The 18,641-nt window shown below is 38.2% G+C and overlaps 1 protein-coding gene across 3 annotated transcripts in view; it reads left to right on the top strand.

Moving 5' to 3' along the window:
• Positions 1 to 16,802, top strand: part of MND1 (meiotic nuclear divisions 1) — a 40,929-nt gene extending 24,127 nt beyond the window's left edge. For 2 of the 3 annotated variants that reach the window (XM_064712257.1, XM_064712259.1), the window contains 2 exons: positions 14,892 to 14,936; positions 16,561 to 16,775. In XM_064712257.1, coding sequence (XP_064568327.1) covers positions 14,892 to 14,936; positions 16,561 to 16,667 — 152 coding nt within the window. In that variant the 3' untranslated portion in view covers positions 16,668 to 16,775. Of the gene's footprint in view, positions 1 to 14,891; positions 14,937 to 16,560 lie in introns of all 3 variants that reach the window. The other variant, XM_064712258.1, reaches the window with a different exon arrangement.
• The last annotated feature ends 1,839 nt before the right edge of the window (positions 16,803 to 18,641 follow it).

Below are 18,641 nucleotides of genomic sequence, written 5' to 3'. Positions count from 1 at the left end.
TTCTACAACTCGTGCTGTACCCTAGAATGTGTGTAGGAGGAGGAGTCTCTAGCTCCCATTTGCCTTCAGTTCCATGCTGTTAAGATTGGTATCTTTCTACTTTGTCTTGCCTATTTAAAACATAAGCATTTCATTAGAGATGCTTAATTGTCACATACATGAAAGTAGGTTATCACAATCTTGACTGACTGTACTGTCTCTGACATGTTTGGTTTTGGTTGGAGTTTCTAACTAATGGAATACAGAGAATTATGAGTGACTTTAATACAGAATTTGGCACTGAAATGCACTTAATATTTTGATCCTTAGCATGAAAAATGAAAAGCATGCATGAAATTTTATTTAATTTTCTCTTCTGCAGCCCTCATGTTTTATTTATTAGGCCCTTACATTGCTACCCAAGCACCACTGCATATTCAGGTTGCTGTAATGGCAAAATGATTTTACAAAGTGACGAGAAACAGGCACAAAACTTTTTCTGAAAAGAGATGTGGCTAAATCTTTCTCCTTTCTTATTTTACTAACAAAGTTCACAGCTTTAGAGCTGAGAGAAAGCCAGGAACATAAACAGAGTTGGCAGCACTCTCCAAATTTGGACAGATATTATTTATTTTGAGGAGCTGTGACATTTTTTGTCAGCTGTGTTTTCTTTCCCCAAGGATGTAATGGTATGCCAGTATATAAGTAAACTTGAGACCTGAGGTTAGTTACTGTGCTGTAAATCCCTTGCTGCCTGCTCTCCTGAGGAGAAGACGCATTCCAGCTGGTTCCAGCTGTAAAAATGAATGAGGTTAGGCAGATACCAACAGCAGAGGGATGTGTAACATCAGGTATTTTAACTGCTGAGGTACCCTTACAGTCAGCATCTCACAGAATGGTTTGAGAGCCTCTTTTGAAACAGTCACAGTGAGCACGTTTCTAAATATGGCACAAGGGAGCAAATCACAGCTGCAATGCTAGGGCAAGCTGCATTAGCTGGTAACATGCAGACTGGTGTCTTGAAAAGAAAGAAAAAAAGGGAAGGAAATGTAATACTTAGTGCTTCAGTCATGGCCTTGTCTTTTGTCTGTATGTTGTGCATTTGGGTTTTTTTGTCCAAATGTGTGGAAGCTCCATGTGAATTTCTATGATGGAGGGATGAGCATTTAAGGCACTTGTGAGGTTAGCACTGTTGAGCTACCTGTAGGCTTCCCAGGGGAATATGCAGTAGTGTTTCAAAATTATTTTGTCCTTGAACTTAAAATTAAGTTTCTGCTTCATTATGTGTTTTGTCAGGCATTGCTGCACTGGCAGTATGCATTGTTGCTGGCAATGTATGAGTGAGTAAATGGTGGTGTCAGTTTTGGGGAGTTAATGCCCTTGTCAGAGCTGAATGGAATTGACAGGCTTTATAAAGAGATGGAAAGAAAAAAAAAGGATTGAGGGGGATTTCTTTTGGTTCCAGAGTACAGAAAAGTGTAAAGGCAAAAGTAAGAAGGCAATAAAGAATCTTAGGCAATGAAATGCATTCAGCTGGACATAAAAGTTATTGCTGCTGTTTCACAGAAAAATGGCATATTATAAAAGTTACTCATTCACAGATTTTCAAACTGCACGTGGGTGATACGATTTTCTACGTCTGTACAATTTAGATAACATAACCCTTGGGATTATTTTCAGTTAAATCACCTGAGCAGATTTCTAACTACCTTATTTTAGAGTCAGATGGCTGTTATGTTATGTAATCACACTCTTTTTAACAGTTGAATAAATATATTCAGTAAGATATATTCGATAAAATATATTTTGTAACAGGCAGTTGTCACTTTCTACCTTTGGGTTTTCTCTCTTCCTCCTTAATGACTTCAACCTGTAAGGCAATCTTCCTGATGCCCAGTGTAAAATTTCATCCTCTTAATTTCTCATCCTGTAGGACAGAGAGCTGCCTTGATTCTTCTTGTGGTATTTCAGGGCTACATCAAGTTGTCATCTGTTTTCAAATCTGGAGAATGCTTTGGTGTGTCTTTTAACCCTCAGCAGAGTTTTGCAGAAGGAAACCAGTTGCACAGCAGCAAGGCTCATTGAAACGTGCATGCACACACGCACACATACATACATAATTTTCAGGGTCAAAACAAAAGTTTGAATGATTCATAGCAAATATCTGAAGACTCAGCTAAAAACTGAACATCTGTCTTTACTTCCTGAGTCTCATGGTGGGAAAGTCAAACTTGACCATGTAACTAAATATATTATAATGCATATTCACAAGGGTGCAAATGGGAAAACTAATAACTCTGGGTTTTGCTGACTTCACTGTTTAGCTAGTTCACTGTTTTAGTGTCAACTAACCAAAGTTTTGCTCTAAGTTTTGGCTTAGTTTCCTTGGCTTTTGTATTAGAGGTACATTGCAGTATAATTTTTAATGCCTTCTCAAATTTACAGCATTTGAACACAGAATTTGTGTGTAACAAGTAACTAGAGTAAATAGCAGAAGCAACAAGATTTAGGGACTGACCACTAGAGGAAGCTACGTAATAGTCTGGTCTTGTGGATATAATCAGATAATTCCATTTTACAGGAACAGTATTGTAAAAATATATCTAGAACAGCAAAATATGTGAATTTTTTTCTAATGACCTCTGCAGTTCAGAAGTTTGTCTTTGCCACTTGGTAGTGTTGTTTAAGACACCTTCTGTGAGTTAGCATTGATTAATAAATTATTTCTCAAAGGCAGTAAAACAGACAAGAATAATTTGAATTAAAAAAAGCCAAACAAATAGTGGGATTTTATACTTCTCTAGTCAACTTGTGACCCTGCTTCAGATGGAGATTGTTTCTCACCTTTGAGACAGGTCTATGTAGGTGGGATATATTTTCATGGGAGAGCAGCCATTGTAGAGAGATTTGTCTCTTTTTGTGACATGGTATGCGTGTGTGCAGAGTTGGAGATGATGCTGCTAGATTCTCTAAAGGTTATGGTAGGCAACAAAGCCATGGAGAGTGCAAGTTTACAATAGTTCATAGTTGATGCAGATTTTCATAAAGTCAAGAGAAAAAGTTCCACCCAATATCAAGATTACCCTGCTGCATACGTTTAATTCTTTCTGCCTGCCAGAGAGAGGTGTTAAGGAGCTAATAAAATTTTTCTCATAATTAATTTTATAGAAAAGTTTGTCTGGCAACATAAGTGTATAAATGATAGGGACTTTCCTCTGAGTTGCTGGTCAGCTTGTAATTGGAAACAGCTAAACACTTTCAGTGTTCACTGTAAAATAAACATTTCTAGAATTTCAAACTTCTTGTTCTTTCACTGTAATAAGAAAAATTAAAATTTTTAAAACATTGTTAGGCCTTTGCTTGTTTTTACACAATAGCCATGCTTTGTTACTATGTGCCTTTGGATAGGGCAGCTCTCTCAGGAATAGTTACCTACTGACTGCACTGACTTCTGTGTGGTATGATTGCGAATATTTATGGGGCCTGGGATCTTGCCTGTCAGCATTCCTTTTTGATTTAGCATGTTTTTAGAATGTCTGGTTACTGATAACTTTTATGTCTTAGGCTTTTACCTTTAAAACAGTGATCTCAACATGTCTAGGCAAGCTTGTTTTCTCAAAAATTAGCAAACTACCAGATACAACACAATCAGCAATTTTGGTGTCAGCCTTTTTACTTTAGCTCTCTCTGTTTATTTTTATCCTGTAACAAGAGAGACAGGGGGTTCAAATGGACATGATTTTAAACTACAAATATCCACATAATTATTCTTTTGACTCTCTGAATGTGTGGTCTCCGAGGCCTCACTGCCAGTCCAGTTCAAGTTATTTTCTAAAATTAATACTTACATGATTCTGTGAAAATAAATTTTGGTAAAACACCCAGAGTTTACTGAATACCATGAAAATGTCATGTTATATGTAATATGTATTTGAAAATGTCTTTTTTTCCTTTTAGGTCCTTCAAAAATTTCTAGTTCTGATGTTTCTAAACAAAGAAAATTTTAGCTTGACAAACTGAGGAATTGTCAGGGTATATAGACAGTATGAGAAAAGAGTTCTGTATTGTCCAGTTTTTTCATTTGTCTTAATGTCTGAAAGGTTAATGCTGAAAAGGTAATGTTTATTTAGGTTTTTTTGAGTGCATAGTTTGGGGGTTGGTTTTTTTGTTGATACACCCAGCTATTCTCTTATGTTCAAATCAATTTGAAAATCTGTTGCATATGCAGATGTACTTCATGTTACAAAAACTTTAGTACTAAGAGGTAGATTCTTTGGGACATTCTTACTAATGCTAGGAATAGTTCCTGTTCCCAGAAGAGAAACAGTAGTGAAGAAATTAAATGAAGATTGGATTATGCTGGCTAATGGAGAGCCTTTAAAATGAGTTACATCAATTTTACTCAAAATGTGTCAGAATGCCAATAATTTACACATGGTTTAATTGATTGTTGTTCAGAAATTGTATCAGAAAGGTGGTTTAAACTAAAAAGCCTTGTCAGCAGTATCAGCTAATAAACTATTAAAAAAAATTTGAATGTTTCCACTTGGAAAGGTGGAAATCTACAAATAATTTTGAGCCTGGTCTAGGTGCCACCAAGATCAATAGTGTACAGATGAAGCCTTTAGAGAAAATGTTTTTTTAATCCCTTTTACAGTATGTTCAGTTTCCAATTAGGAGAATATTTCCTAGCTACTGACCGTGAAATATGCACCTGGCATCTGAGACAAGCTGTGCGTTTTACAGTTTGTGCAGCAATGCCGTTAACAGAGGTCTGCAGTTGGAAATTAGTCATTCTGCTGATGTTAGACTTGTGTCTTCACTCACACTTAAGTTAGTCTTAGTGGGTTAAACTAAACTTTCCTTGGAATGAATCAGACACTTGCTTAAAAGTACATAGAAAAATAATGGTTATAAACACAAGAACTCCTTTTATAATGAGTCTCATCTTACAGAGTATTATATATTTAATATATTCCTCTCCAGAGAATCTGGGTGAGAATATGACAGGAAGTAGACAATGGATGTTCATATATGGAGCTTACAGGCTATCTGCTACTAATGAGAACAAAACTACACAGCTCACACACCCACGCCTTTTTTCCTCCTTCATCATGGAGTACCAGAGTATATATAGATGTGCACCAGTTATGAAAGGACATGGTTACTCTACTGTTCTCAACAAACTAAGAATTTTGTTTTGTTTCCCCTGCTCCCTATACTGTTCTTGGAATGGCTTTTCATTCATTTGGAAGGTTGACAAATTAAATTATTTGTTCAAAAACTACAATAAAATATAAATCAAACTTACGAAAACTAAGCATAACTTAGTTTGTAGAAAGAATGAGGAATAATAAATGTACTTGAATGTGAACATAGTTTCATACAATAATGCTAAAATTTTAGCTGTTAAGTAAAGTTGAGAAAAGGAACAGGGTACTTAATGAATGGAGGTACCAATGTGTACTTTGATTACTGATCCAAGTTCCTTTGGTTATCATAAGAAACTGGATGGAATTGCCAATATCAGAGTATCTTCAGCCCTTCTATTTTTTTTATCTTGAAAATCAAAGGAGGCTTGCTTGCATTTCAGATATTGAAAAGGCTGATCCTTTGACTAAGGAAACACTTACTAAGCAGAATCTGGCTGTGATTACCAGAGGCTGTAATGTATTGGCTTAAGGACCTTCCCTGACGAAAGCAAGTTAAAGAATTCTCACCTTGGCCCTTCCTTCGTTCCAGTGCTGAAGTTCACCAGTGATAAGTTGTCAGCTCAAGTTAGGAACTGATGGACTTTCCTGAAGTCTTTGAAATCTCTCTTTCCATCCAGAAAATCTGAAGAAGACTTTCATTGCCTTCTTCACAAGACTTTCATACATATGGTCATTTGTCATGCACCTCACAGAATTGTATGTCATGTGGTAATCTCTGAAGAGCACCCAGGGATCTTCTGACCAGCTAGGAACAGGTGATGAGTTTTCATAAGGGGATTTTCATGAATTCTGCAATGAATGGAACTGTTAGAAAATGGATTTGAAAAAACTTGAATGAGGGAGCAACAGGACTGTGTAAATGAGTGAGCAGCTTTTGGCACTTAGAAAAAAAGAAAAATATAACAGTCATGAAGAATAATGAGTGAAAGGCTACCAGGTCAAACTGGGCAAATTAAGAAGTGTCTGTGCATACGTACCTAAGGCACAAAGCTTAAAGTGAAATATGGGGCTTTTGGCTGAAGCTGGAAAGCTTAACTCCAGAAGGGTCACTTGGCTTTCAGCAAAAGGCACTTATTCTCTGCATTTCAGAGAATTTCTCTGTCTCTGTGTTTGGTCTTCAGATAAGAGGTTACTCTGCAATGAGAAATTGTCCTAAATATTTAGACTTATGCATACTTGTGTTTTTATACCTCAAACACATTATAGCCAGACTATTCTTAGGGAGTGTCAACTTAAGCCAACTTGCTTTAAAATGAAGCTATATTTTAGCTAGTTAAGCAAAAAGCTATTTTTTGTCAGTGTAGCTTTTCTTGGACACTCAGAAAGAAGGCAGTTGGAGGACCAAATCTTTAGATGATATATGTAGCAAACACCCTGCTTAAATGAATTTGACACTCTGGAAGGTTGCTGTTTCTTTAAATCAAATGAGAACACTCACAAGATATATTTTTGTTCTTTTTCTTTATTTTGTTTCTTATTTGTTTATATTGGAATGACAGAAAAAAATAGTTAAAGTGAGAGGCTCACAGGTGAAGTATATAGGAATAGCTTTATTGTCTCTGCCATTAAATCCTTATGGCAAAAGCTGTTGAGCTGCTTGGGAATGGTAGACACTTGATAAAATTTGTGATATGGAAAATGGCTACTTATGGCTACATTTATGACACTCTTTTATTTAGGAGTGAATTGGCGTATGGTTTCATTTATGACACTCTTCTATTTAGGAGTGCCCTGATGAAAGGATCTAATCTATAGATCCATTTATATATGAAACAAAAAGGCTTTTATGGAGTAAGTGTTTTGCTTCAGTCTTCCAGAGTTAGACCTGCTAAGTTTGTTGTGTATGGTAGCACTCATTCAGATAATTTTGATAAAGTTACGGTGATATTTGAAGGAATGTACTGGCCTATATATTTTCATGACTTTGACATGCAAAATTGGATCAGGAAGGCTATTGTAGATTTTAGTTCATTGTCTTTACTGCTAACATGCAGGACTGTCAAACTGATGTCTTCCCTGGCCTTGCTTAAAGAAATGTATTGCTAATCTTTTATGTTAAAATATCTCCTATATTTTATGGGATGGTGTGTTATGTTTTCGCTATGTGTTTTTCTGGATAATGACTGTATAGTCTTAATATAGATAGCTTGTCCTCTGCCATTTAACAGAAGATTTTGCAGGGCAGGTTGTGTGAGTGCAAGACTAATGTTAGCACATTTGACAGTATTTCTAATGTTTTTTCTTCCCTTCTCACTTCAATGTCATATGAATTAGTTTCACGGAAAAGAGCAGGTTATCAGAGAAAAATTCAGAACGGAAAACCAATTTGGAAACAGCTAGAACAACACAGAAGTTTTCTCTCTGCCACTGTATGAGATCTTTGTAGATTGGGGGATGTTTGGTATTTTGAGTCAGTTTTGCATGACGCTGTTTTAAGAAAGGTAGGGAAATATAATCCTGATGAAACAGCAGTAGTGTGAAATCTGAAACTACTTTATAATGTGTGAGCAATTCAGTATCAGAAAGGGAGGTTGAGTTGATGAAGCTCTGTAATGTGGCCTGTCATGTATGTGCATCTGCTCAGTGTTTATATTAATGAGCTGGATAATAGAATAGAAGATGTTCTTTTGTTATATTTGCAGATGATGACACTAGGAGAGACTGCATGGACAAAGGACAGAATGTGATTTCAAAATGATCATGATAAACTGCAAAGATGGTCTAATAACCAATGGATAGCATTCGGTAATGGCAAGTGCAAGGCTGTTACCTGTATTCAAGGATATTGTGCTACACAAATGATCTGAGGCAGTTGGTTAAGTGGGGAGGATTTGAAAAAAGATGTCAGAATTGAATATAAGAATTTTTGTTGTGCCAAGAAAGACCCCTACACTAAGATACAAAAGCAGTGGTATAACCCACAATGAGATGTATAAAATAATCTTTCTGCTCAAGGCAGAAAGTGTGGCACTAAAGGCTTTAGCATGGCTTCAGCTGTAACACAGTGTCAGTGTTGGATATCCTACCTGGATATAGCCTAGTACTTTATTGCAAAGCATTCATATATTCATGTAACTAAGTGCTCACAGTAGAGCAAGAGGACATTGAGCAATCACATTCTAAGAGACAAAAAAACTTTACAAAAATAGGGCTCAAAAGATGGTTCTTAGTGGGTTGTGCATATCTGTATCTCCTCAAAAAAAGAAAAGGAACAGCCTGTTACTCAGGTTCATGGAGAAGATGGCAAAAAAGTAATAGCCTTAAATTGTATGGCCAGAAAATTGGAAACCTTAAAAACAGGCAACAAATACCTCAGAAATGGCATAGGAAAAGTTGAACATACTTTGAGTTGTGGTGACAGACACCAGAGAACCTCTTGCGATACCTTCCAGGGTCTTCTCTACAATGTCTGTGGCACGTGAGGTCACAGCAGATTGCAATACACATCTGCCCAAAAACCATGGTGCCCTGGCATGGGCCTCCTTGTGAAATACAATTCAGCAGCTCAGAAGTGTGCAAGTTCCTTTAGCTGTGCCGAAGGTGTGGCATTTATTAGTGAATGAAGTGGGGAAGGAAGAGTTGTCCAGTGCAAGAAAAACAGAGTGGTGTCAGGGAGACCTGAATCAGCCCTGAATCAAGCTGGTGTGCTTGTTTCTGTTTTGCAAGCTCTTTGCTTCCCTCTGCTCTTTGGATGAAAATTGATGTATTTTAGTTATGCAACTAAGATTTCAGTGTGGATTTTCAAGTACAACACTTGAAAGGTAAATGGTCTTTTTCTGTAGGTACATGAGTATAGTAAACTTAAGTGCCAGAGCATGTCTCGCATAGAGGAACTTTTTGGTAGCAATTGTGACAAATTCTGTTGGATATGTTTCAAGGAGACCCTGTGTACATACTGATGAAATTTGACAGTGTGACCTTTTCATACAGGACAGAGGGAGTTTTTTGCTGATGAGACTTGACACTTTTTTCAAACACACTGACAGACATTTTAAAGGCAGACCCTTTAAAAGCATATTCTCAGCAATGTGAATCAGCTTCTTAGTAGCTTAACTGTGCACTGCTGCATCTCACCAGGTAGACAAGACTGTGATACCTATTTGCTCAGGTTCATTTCCAGGCATATATACACTGATGTTGCAGCAGAAATGCTGATTTTGTTAATTCATATATCACTATTCTTGAGTATTTTTCTATCTCAAATAGCTTATATTGTGTTCTATGCTTTTCAGAATAGTTGTAGATCAATAGCTAGCATTCATAACTGTCAGTGATTTTTCTTGTAGTGCTGAAACTTTATTCAGAGTCTAAAATAAGTCAGTATAAAAAGTTGAGTTTGTGATGCCATTTAAATGAGAAACCATATTTACACATCGACTTGAATTTAGTAATGAATTCTGACCTGTTGATTAACATAATGAGGAAAAGTGTTGTGTAGGATACTGGAGTATGGGGGAGGAGTGATGTGTTATTTTGGATTCAGAGGAGTTGACAGAATTCTGATGTGCTATCACTTTTCTACACGGCAGCTCTTTATTCTGTTTATAAGAGGAAGTTCCTGTTTGGGAAGCATGGGGGAGGATAAAGATTTCCAATAGTATAGACATATCTGCCTGGTACAGGGTTACAAAACATTCTTGTAGAGCTCTTCTTGCCACATTGCAATTCAGCCTGTTGACAGTGTTGTAGATTACTTATTCTCAAGGATACTCAAGTATGGACCTTAAGAAACCATTTCATCACATCATTTCCATAAATAGTCTCCAATGGCAAGCCATGGGCTCTTGACCAGAGTCTGTGGTGTCAGTTTGAATAGACAGGTGGGTAGGAATTACTAGGCAGTAACCTTTTGTACTTTCTGTGGATGACAGGTGTATAATTTCTATGCTCACCTTCTACCCTGGCCTTTGGAGATGGGATCTTTATTTGCATGAGATGTTTTCATTAGTGGAAAGAATTTTGGAAACTGCGTCACAGCATATTATAGTGATGCTACCCCAGGAGAAGTAGGAAAACAAACTGTCATGACGGCAAGGTAATGTTTCTGGAAAGTAAGGACAACCTATGTGCAGGAGAATGATTATCCACTGCCTTCTGCAGAGGGTTATCCAGAGTCATGAGAGGTTCAAGTTTACATGTTCCTACTGTAGTTGCCATTTTTCATCTTTGAATTAGTTCCAAGTGAATGCATATTTATTACAGGAATTCAAATCCACTTAATGCACTTAATTTACCCTGACCAGTTTCACGAGAGATTGGGAATCTTTGGGCTAATAATCCTCCCTGGTCCCTGAGAACAGTTGCAGCTGTTCCCTGTGTTTCATGCAGAGGAATTGTGATCCATGCTGTAAAATAACTCCCTTGCCCACATGCTGAAGGCTGCAGTTGTATTTTGCATGTGTCTGCTAACACCCTACAGGCTGATGGGTGACTCTCTCCTTGGGAAGGTGCTAATTCCCTCTGCAGTCACGTGCCTTTTAAGTGAGGAAGTCCATACCATTTTCTTGTGGCATTAGTTGTGGTAGGTCAAAACTGGCACTCAGGTGTGTAAACTTTATAAATACAATTAGCCTTTGTTATTCTGGGGAAGTAGAGGTTCCTGGACCTAAAAGTCCTTAAAGTTATCCAGAAAATGCCAGAGTAGGATCTAGGAGATCAGAGAAAGTGACAGCTCTTTGTTCGTTTCTGCCAGCTCAGGTGGTTGTGAGCTGGTTCTGGCCATTGGTTTGGTTTGGTTTGTTTTGTTTCTTTTACTATAGCTACCAGAACTGTAATATGGTGCCTTTACAATCTGAATTTGAGTACTGTTCCATGACTGTATCCTTAGTGTTCCTGTAATGATATGTGTGAGACTTAAAAATGTTTTTAGGAAGAACCTAAAGTACATTTGGAAAATGTTTCTGAGGAGATGGTGGTTGTTACTATCACAATTGATTTTAGCCCTGTGGAAATATTTGAGACTTCTGCAGTTTTGGCCATTCAATTTTGGAATGCAAATAGGATTTTTAATTCAAACTCTCTCCCCCTTCCGGTGAAAAAAGTGAGAGAATCTGGGGGAAGAAGGAAAGAGGAGGCTGTAGTTCTGCAGTATGCTGAGAATGACTGTAGGGGCCTCCTGAGTCAGATCATTGTGGCCTTACAATGATTTGAGTCAATATATAATGCCTGTTGAGATTTGTTAGAAACACTGCTGTGCTGATGTTCTGTGCTGCCGGCCTTGACCCCTCACCAGGTGCTGTCCATTTGCTTTAGAAGCTTTTTGGTGCACCTCTGACATCTGTCCATGTGCCCGTTTGTCACCTCTGTCTCCTGGCCTGCTCCAAAATACCTGCAGGTCACTGGTAGAATGCCACTTCCCTGCATTGAAAAGCATGTTTCCAACCCACCCTTGTTTTCATTTTAGGCATTTACTGTGGCTGGACCTTCCTTTCCATACCTTTGCTTTCCTCTGAGGGGGTAGAGGGGATTGTCCCTGTGAGAAGGACAATCACAATATGCTTGGGATAATGGTTCAGTTCCCAGAATCTGGGCTTTTTGAGTTCCCTGCAGTTCTCCAGAGGTACTAGGAGTTGAGGGGAAAAAAAACTTTCATGAGGACTGGTCAAAATAACTCTGTCCTGTAGCCTTTCACTGTTTTGGGCATATTTCCAGGTGTGTTTTGCTGACATAACAGACTAGCACTTCACGTCTTGCTGCTCCTGGGCCTTGCATTGCTGTACATACAGTGTTTGCTTTTGTTCAGTTTTGGAGACAAAAATGCAAGCTTCCATCTTCTTTCTTAGAAAATGCCAGATGTGCCTGAAATTAGTCAGCAGAGGATACAGGTATGTGCCTTAGCCAAATAAATGACTTGTATCCTGCAGACATGGGAGTGGGAAAGTCTACTGATTCATTGTCACACAAATAGGTGAAATAAATATGTAATGTCCTGAACAAATGGATTGTTTTGCAGCTTCCAGACAGCAATATATTGTCAGCCTATATGCAGACTGTAACTAGAGCCTAATGATAATGAGAACACCTGGAAGCATCTGGAAAATGTTGCCTCCTCTTTTGCTCACCTCTACTACATATTTGGCCTTTCATTGTCTTGTGCAGATTCAGTTCTGGAGTACTATTTAGTAGTTGCCAAAAATCAAGTTCAGTTAGAGCAGCTCTGGTGAGCAGGAGGATCAGAAGGAGTCCAGCCAAGTTTGGGGCTCCGTGGTTGTGATGGTTTTGGCAATTAGCCAGTTGCTCTTAGTGCTGTGTTTGAGTTTCTCCCTTTTACAGCTTCACACAGTTGGTGTCCTGATTCTGTTTTGGAGTGTATATTTTTGAGTTCCCATGCTATTGCTCTCTTCAGATCTTGAACTTCTTTTTCAGTGCAGTCTAAGAACCATCCTGGCTGTGGGATCCCCCTGTGTGAGCTAGAGAACAAGCAGTCAGAAGTAGCATTACTTGGAGTTAGCTACACCCATACATAAAGTAGGTGTGTCAGGGGGTGTCTGCTTTACTACTCTTGCTTTCCCTCATCCTCCGTGCTTGTGTACATACAGATAGTGCAACCAATGAAAGTCCCAACAAGCAACTATAAAAGAGTTCCAGAAAGCACTGAAGGGGCAGAGTTCTTCATTTCTGACAGTTCTTGTGAGGTCTCTGGAAGATGCTGGCAGTGATGCAGACCTGGCTGGTGTCTGTGCCTGGAGATGCAGGTCCACAACTATCAGCTATCTTGTTCCTCTTCAGGCATGGTATTGGTTGCAGCAGACACACAAGATCATGCAGTGGAATCATAGGCAAGACTTAAGACTGATCCCAAGGGGCTTAAATCTTGTCTTCAGATAGCTAAATGTTCACCTGTAGCCATGAGACACTGGGGATTATATGTCTGTCTATCTATCTGTCTGTCTGTCTGTATTTCCTCATTATAGCTTCCTGCTCTCACTACCATGTTTTCATTTCTAGCCACAATTGGTTATAGGCAGTGACTGCAGTTCTCACTTGTTGTCCAGCCTATGTCTGCCATCACCTCAGCCTTTTCTTTGGCAGAGGTGTGAAGTCACATTTTCAGAACACATGATCACATATGTATATTTTAGCACACATGAGCAGTGTTTGCAGGGTGAGGGCACCATGCTGCCCCTGTTGTGCTGGTCAATTGCTTCCAGCAAAACTGAGCTTTCTGCTGAGACCTCACAAGTGCTGTGGAATAGGTTGGCTCCCCCACCCCACCAGGATGCTGTCACCTCACAGCTCTGGATCTATGGAATTTAATGCCATCCCACTTTCCTCCACTTCACTTCAAACTTCATTACTTGGAGTCAAATACAGCTGTCAAGTTTTACAGTAGAATGTTAGAAAAATGCTGAGGTCACACATTTAAAGTCTTGATGAGTGGAAGCTCTTACTCTGCAGACTTGCATTAAGTAGGGTTAGGTACTGTTCCAAATGCCATTAGCTGCAAGTTTGTTGTCTGTGCTCCCAGTTGTGGAACTGAACAAGTGGGGATGGCAGCAAGCACTCAGCAAAGGAAATAAAGGATACCTCTCTCAGGCTAAACTTGAATTTCTGATGCATGCAAGTAAGCAAAAATGCCATTTTCTTTCCCTCAGTGTTTTACTCATCTTTTTTGCTTTTCTTCATGCTGTGCTCAAACTTTCTAATTGTAGGCCAGTTTTAGAAACTGTATTGGTTTTGAAATTACTCCAATGTAAACATATTTCATATCAATTACTGTTAAGGTTGGAGTAATGAGTACTTCCCTTCCTGTGTGCTAGCAGATGATTTTTCAACATAATTTCATTTTCCTTTAATGTGTATAACAATGGGTACCTGATCATGTGTTCATATCTCAGTACCCTGGAGACAAGTTTCATGCTGACCATTCAAATGAGTATTATCGTGCAAGTACTGACAAGACTGACTGGGAATAGCTTAAGTTACATGTAGGTGTGAGAACCAGAATGATTCTGATAAATTCCCACGTTCCAGCCTAACCTGCTTAATTCGATTCAGTGCTTACTTTAATGGGAGCAAGGTGATCTAAGAGGAATTCTTCTTGGTTGTTTTGTCTCATGGAAACGATACAAAACCTGCTTGTAGTAATGGTAATTTACTATTATGTGTTTAGTTCTGGAATGGTGTTAAGCCAAGTTTAATTGCCAAAAACATTATTTTGTCTTAATTTCATTGAGGGGTTCTCAAAGCCTTGGAGACATTCCAGAGCTATATCATAAACTTTTGGATTGATATGATAAACTGCTGCCTTGTCATTCTCCTTATCTGTGTAGAGTCATGCATACCCATGTGATGGTTTACTTATGTATAGAGAGGATTATGAAATATTTTCCATCTCTGTTGCCTCTGATATCTTTAGGCCATATATCTAGTTCAAATCTTGGTGAAGACAATTAAGCCCCTAGGCAAGCCAAACTAGGGTTATTTTATTTTAAAATATGTTTTTAAAATATGCTTTTAAAATTTATAGTAGTTCATATGGTATCTTTTATGCTCTTTACTCCTCTTTTTCTTTAACCTAGCTTTGTGCTTGCTGGAACCTTAGAAGTGTAAAACAAGTATTTGGAAGCAGTAGAATAACTTCCTTATATTGTGTGGTTCCATAAAAATGACATCAATAAAAATTTAGTTCTGTACCTTGTGTGATGATTTTACTGTGATGTATGCTTTTATTGTTGGTGGTGTTTTTCTCTGTTTCAGGCCAAACAAACCAAGTGGCCAAGGAGGCAGCCAACAGATGGACTGGTGTGTATTGCAGTGACACAGCTTCACACTAGAGCAATTTCAGTAAAAGGCCTACTTAGTATTAAGAACTTTAAATTTGATAAGAATTTGACATAGGATAGTCCTCACTTAAACAAAACATAGAAAAATTTATTGTACTTATAAAACTATTATGATTCAACAAAAAGAATACATCTTCTCAGTTTTGTTACTGAATATACTTCATATGCCATAACAGATTTGTTCTTCTGATGCTGTCTTGTACACTGTGTTAAATCCTGCAACTTGTTTCCTTGGATAAGTTAAAATCTCTTAAGATGAGGAAAGCAATAGAAACTGGAAATGGTGATGCCCAGGTATTCAGATAGTTTAATTCTATTCTGAATGCTCATTTCTTTCTAAAGAGTAGAATGTTTTGTGGAATCTTATTGCTGCTACCATGTGAAAGATGTTGATACAAAGTAGGTATTTCTCAAACTAATTGATCAGTTTTGACAGGTAAAATGATGCATAGCTTTAAGGAATGCTACTGTAATGACATTCATATGGAAGTTTAACTCAATTTTCTGTTGTTGCTTAGCTTTGCTGTATTCATTCCCATTTTTAAAAGCAAACAATTTATATGTCCTTATGGTTTTTTAGAATTATTTAGAATATTGTTTATCATTTTTTGTCCAGAAGAGATCTCCTACTGATGGACTTGCTATCATTGGTTGTGCCAAGTGCAGCAGGATATCTCTGTCTTAATCTTTGGACTGTTTTATACCTGGGTTGTTTACTGCATATGGGGAAACAAAATTACATGTTCTGGGAGTTGTCAGGGCTTTCTGCTGTTGGTGACAGGCTGTTCTCAAGGCTTCGAATGAGGTAAAGGAGCTGTGCCTCAGCCTGTAGAAGTACTTTGCTATTTAATTGGACAATTTGGTTATATGCTGCAGCATATTTTTCTTTTGAAGAGACAGTTTTAAAACCAAATGTGTGATGGTTAAAGAAAAGAAAAAATATCTCTAAACTGTGCAGAGACAGTGAACACTTCCTCTCTTAAGGAATGCTGCAATTTATGGGTTTTAAAAATGACGTAATGAGTTTCAGTAAATGCTGCAGTGAAAACTTATGTTAAATTGAACAAAATGTATATGTTAAAGTAATGTGATGCTAAAAAGAGAAGTCCTAACTAAAATAAAGCTTCTCGAATAAATAGTGTCTGAACAAACATGCAGGACTAGAAAGGACCTTACAGTAAATTTAAATCAAATTTTTGTAGCTGTAGACAGTCACATAGTAGGTGTCTAGTTGAAGAAGGACCTATAAAATACTAACTATGCATACTCACACTTACCTCATCACTCTAGAGCAGGCTTACACTGTAATTGTAGCTTTCAGTCTCCTTGTAAAAGAGGAGCAAGAAAAGATAAAGATAGCATATTTTTATTTGGTGCTAAGTAAATTATTTCCTCTTTTTTGGAGGTTATTAACAAAAGCCTCATGTTTTCTGTTCTAAATCTACTTGATAATGATGTTCCCCACCATGTACCTTTTTCATACAGACAAGAGATACTGGAAATGGAAGGATTTTGTTGTAGCTGAGACTAAAATTCATGCTTTCCTAAATACTCAAAATGAATGTTTTTCATTCTGTTTACAGATAACATCTTTTCAATAAAGTCCTGGGCCAAGCGTAAATTTGGATTTGAAGAGAGCAAAATAGATAAAGGTTTTGGAATCCCAGAAGATTTGGATTATATTGATTAGTGTTCAGTTGATGGCTGACACAGTTGTACATAGTTTGTTATATATTAATAGCTGCCATTAAAATGTGAATCCTCTCCAAAAAAGGTGACCGCCCTTTAATTTGCTGGTTTTGTTAAGGTTAATAAAATACTAAAAATATTTGTTGCCCTTTTTTTTTCTTGTATTCCATAGATAGTAAATCTCATGCTGCCTTCTGTGAGACAGGCTTAGCATAGACAGAGGTTATAGGGAATAATTACTACAGAGTCTGAGACTGGATTTAACTCTTCCTTTGCTTAACTGGAAGAGGTAAGTCCTAAGAGCTAGAAGCTCCAAGGATTTATGTTTAAACATGTTGAAGGCTTTGGAGTGGGAATTAGTGGGAACAATATGAAGTAGAATGAATTTTTCCCTTGTCTCACCAATGAAATAGAAAAAAGGCATTATCCATTAAGGGAAAAATGTGAGACAGTAAGGAGGTGAGTAGAAAGGCTGAGGTCTGGTTTCTGGTAATTTTTTATTGTTTTGGTTGCTAGAACTGCTTGTAAGTTTAGTGACAACATGATATTTGTTGTTGCAAAATACTAGTGCAACAGAGCTGAATCTGTTGGGATTCGACACTGAGAAAGCTGTTGTGGTCAAGGGTGTATCTGCATGGGGGGGAACAAAGAGCGCCCATCCCTTCACACCACTGTGCACTAAGATTTAGGATGTTTATCTGGGATGTGAGAGACTGAATTCAACTTACTGTTAAAAACTGAGGATTTTGGGTTTATGCACATTTTTCAATTTCAAGTTTAAAGCGCAGCCAGCCAAAATAATAACAGATGGTGAGCACCTCATTTTTTCTGGTGAAGTTTCTGAAGCACCTCACTTTGTATCAGCTTCTGGTTTCTAGTTCTGATCTGTGCATGGCTGCAGCAAGAGAGGTGGACAGTGGAGACTGGCGTTCCACAACTGTGGATTGCAAGATGGCATTTGTGCTGTACAGCTCTGGAGGATTTAAGCTTTACCTTCAGGAGGTAGGTGGGCCTGCTGCAAGCTATCGCTGAAAAGTGTCTGTCCACCTTTTATGCAACATCTGATGAGAGAGCATTGCTGAAATGTGGCATTTATCTGGAAATGTTCCCAGAAATCTGTCTCCTGTGACCTTTCCAATTAAAAAGTTTCCTAGCAGTTCAGCCTATGTTAAAATGCAAGTATTTCAGGTATGGCCCTGGATATTGTCATCTCATGTCTATGGGGACAGCAGAGTTACTGGGAAGATAACAGGTGAAAGATTTCCTCTCGGAGAGATAGCGTAGCAAGCTGTCCATTGCCTAAGGAAAATGTATGGGATGCCTGGCACATAGGAAAATGTTATTAAGCTTAAAATTGCAATGGTTTTATGAGTTTGGAAGGACTTTATTCCTAATATTCCTTTTATGTGTTTGGAAGGACTTTATTTTTAGTATGTCCAATACTGAACCTTGAGTACAGCTGCTGACTGGTAAAGGTGTAAGGGAAGTAGGTGGTGCTGAGCTGAGTGTTGGAGAGTTCCTGGGCAGGCCTGGCTTTTGCCCCAGCAAGGAAGGGGGTGCTGTGCAGCAAAGCTCCCTGCGGTGCCAAACTCCTGATGCACCTGTAGCTTGGGTGGTTGGGTTGCTCTTGGATTTTGTGCTGTGAAACAGTAAAGAGGCAGGCTTTTTTGGTTCTTTGTAGATCTCTCTCAAGTGAGTCCTTTTTTGGTTTTGCTAAACATTTGGAGTGACTGTTCTGTACCACCTAACAGGTTTGTGAAGCTCCTTGGCACATCTGTGTTCAGAGCACATAACTGCCATACAGTAGAGATGATGATTTCTCAAAAGGCTTGTTTGTATGAAGGAGCATTGAGCACATTAACTTACTGATGGTTTTTGCCTGTTAGAATCACTTTCATGTGGCTGACCTTCTATTGTCAGGGAGCCTCAGGTAATTTATGGTCTGTAGCAGCTTGTGCACCAAAACTTCCTCTGG

This window comes from Zonotrichia leucophrys, chromosome 4, assembly GCF_028769735.1.
Source record: "Zonotrichia leucophrys gambelii isolate GWCS_2022_RI chromosome 4, RI_Zleu_2.0, whole genome shotgun sequence".
NCBI lineage: Eukaryota > Metazoa > Chordata > Aves > Passeriformes > Passerellidae > Zonotrichia > Zonotrichia leucophrys.
Note: the sequence above shows the minus strand (reverse complement) of the source record. Positions and strands in the feature narration are given on the sequence as shown.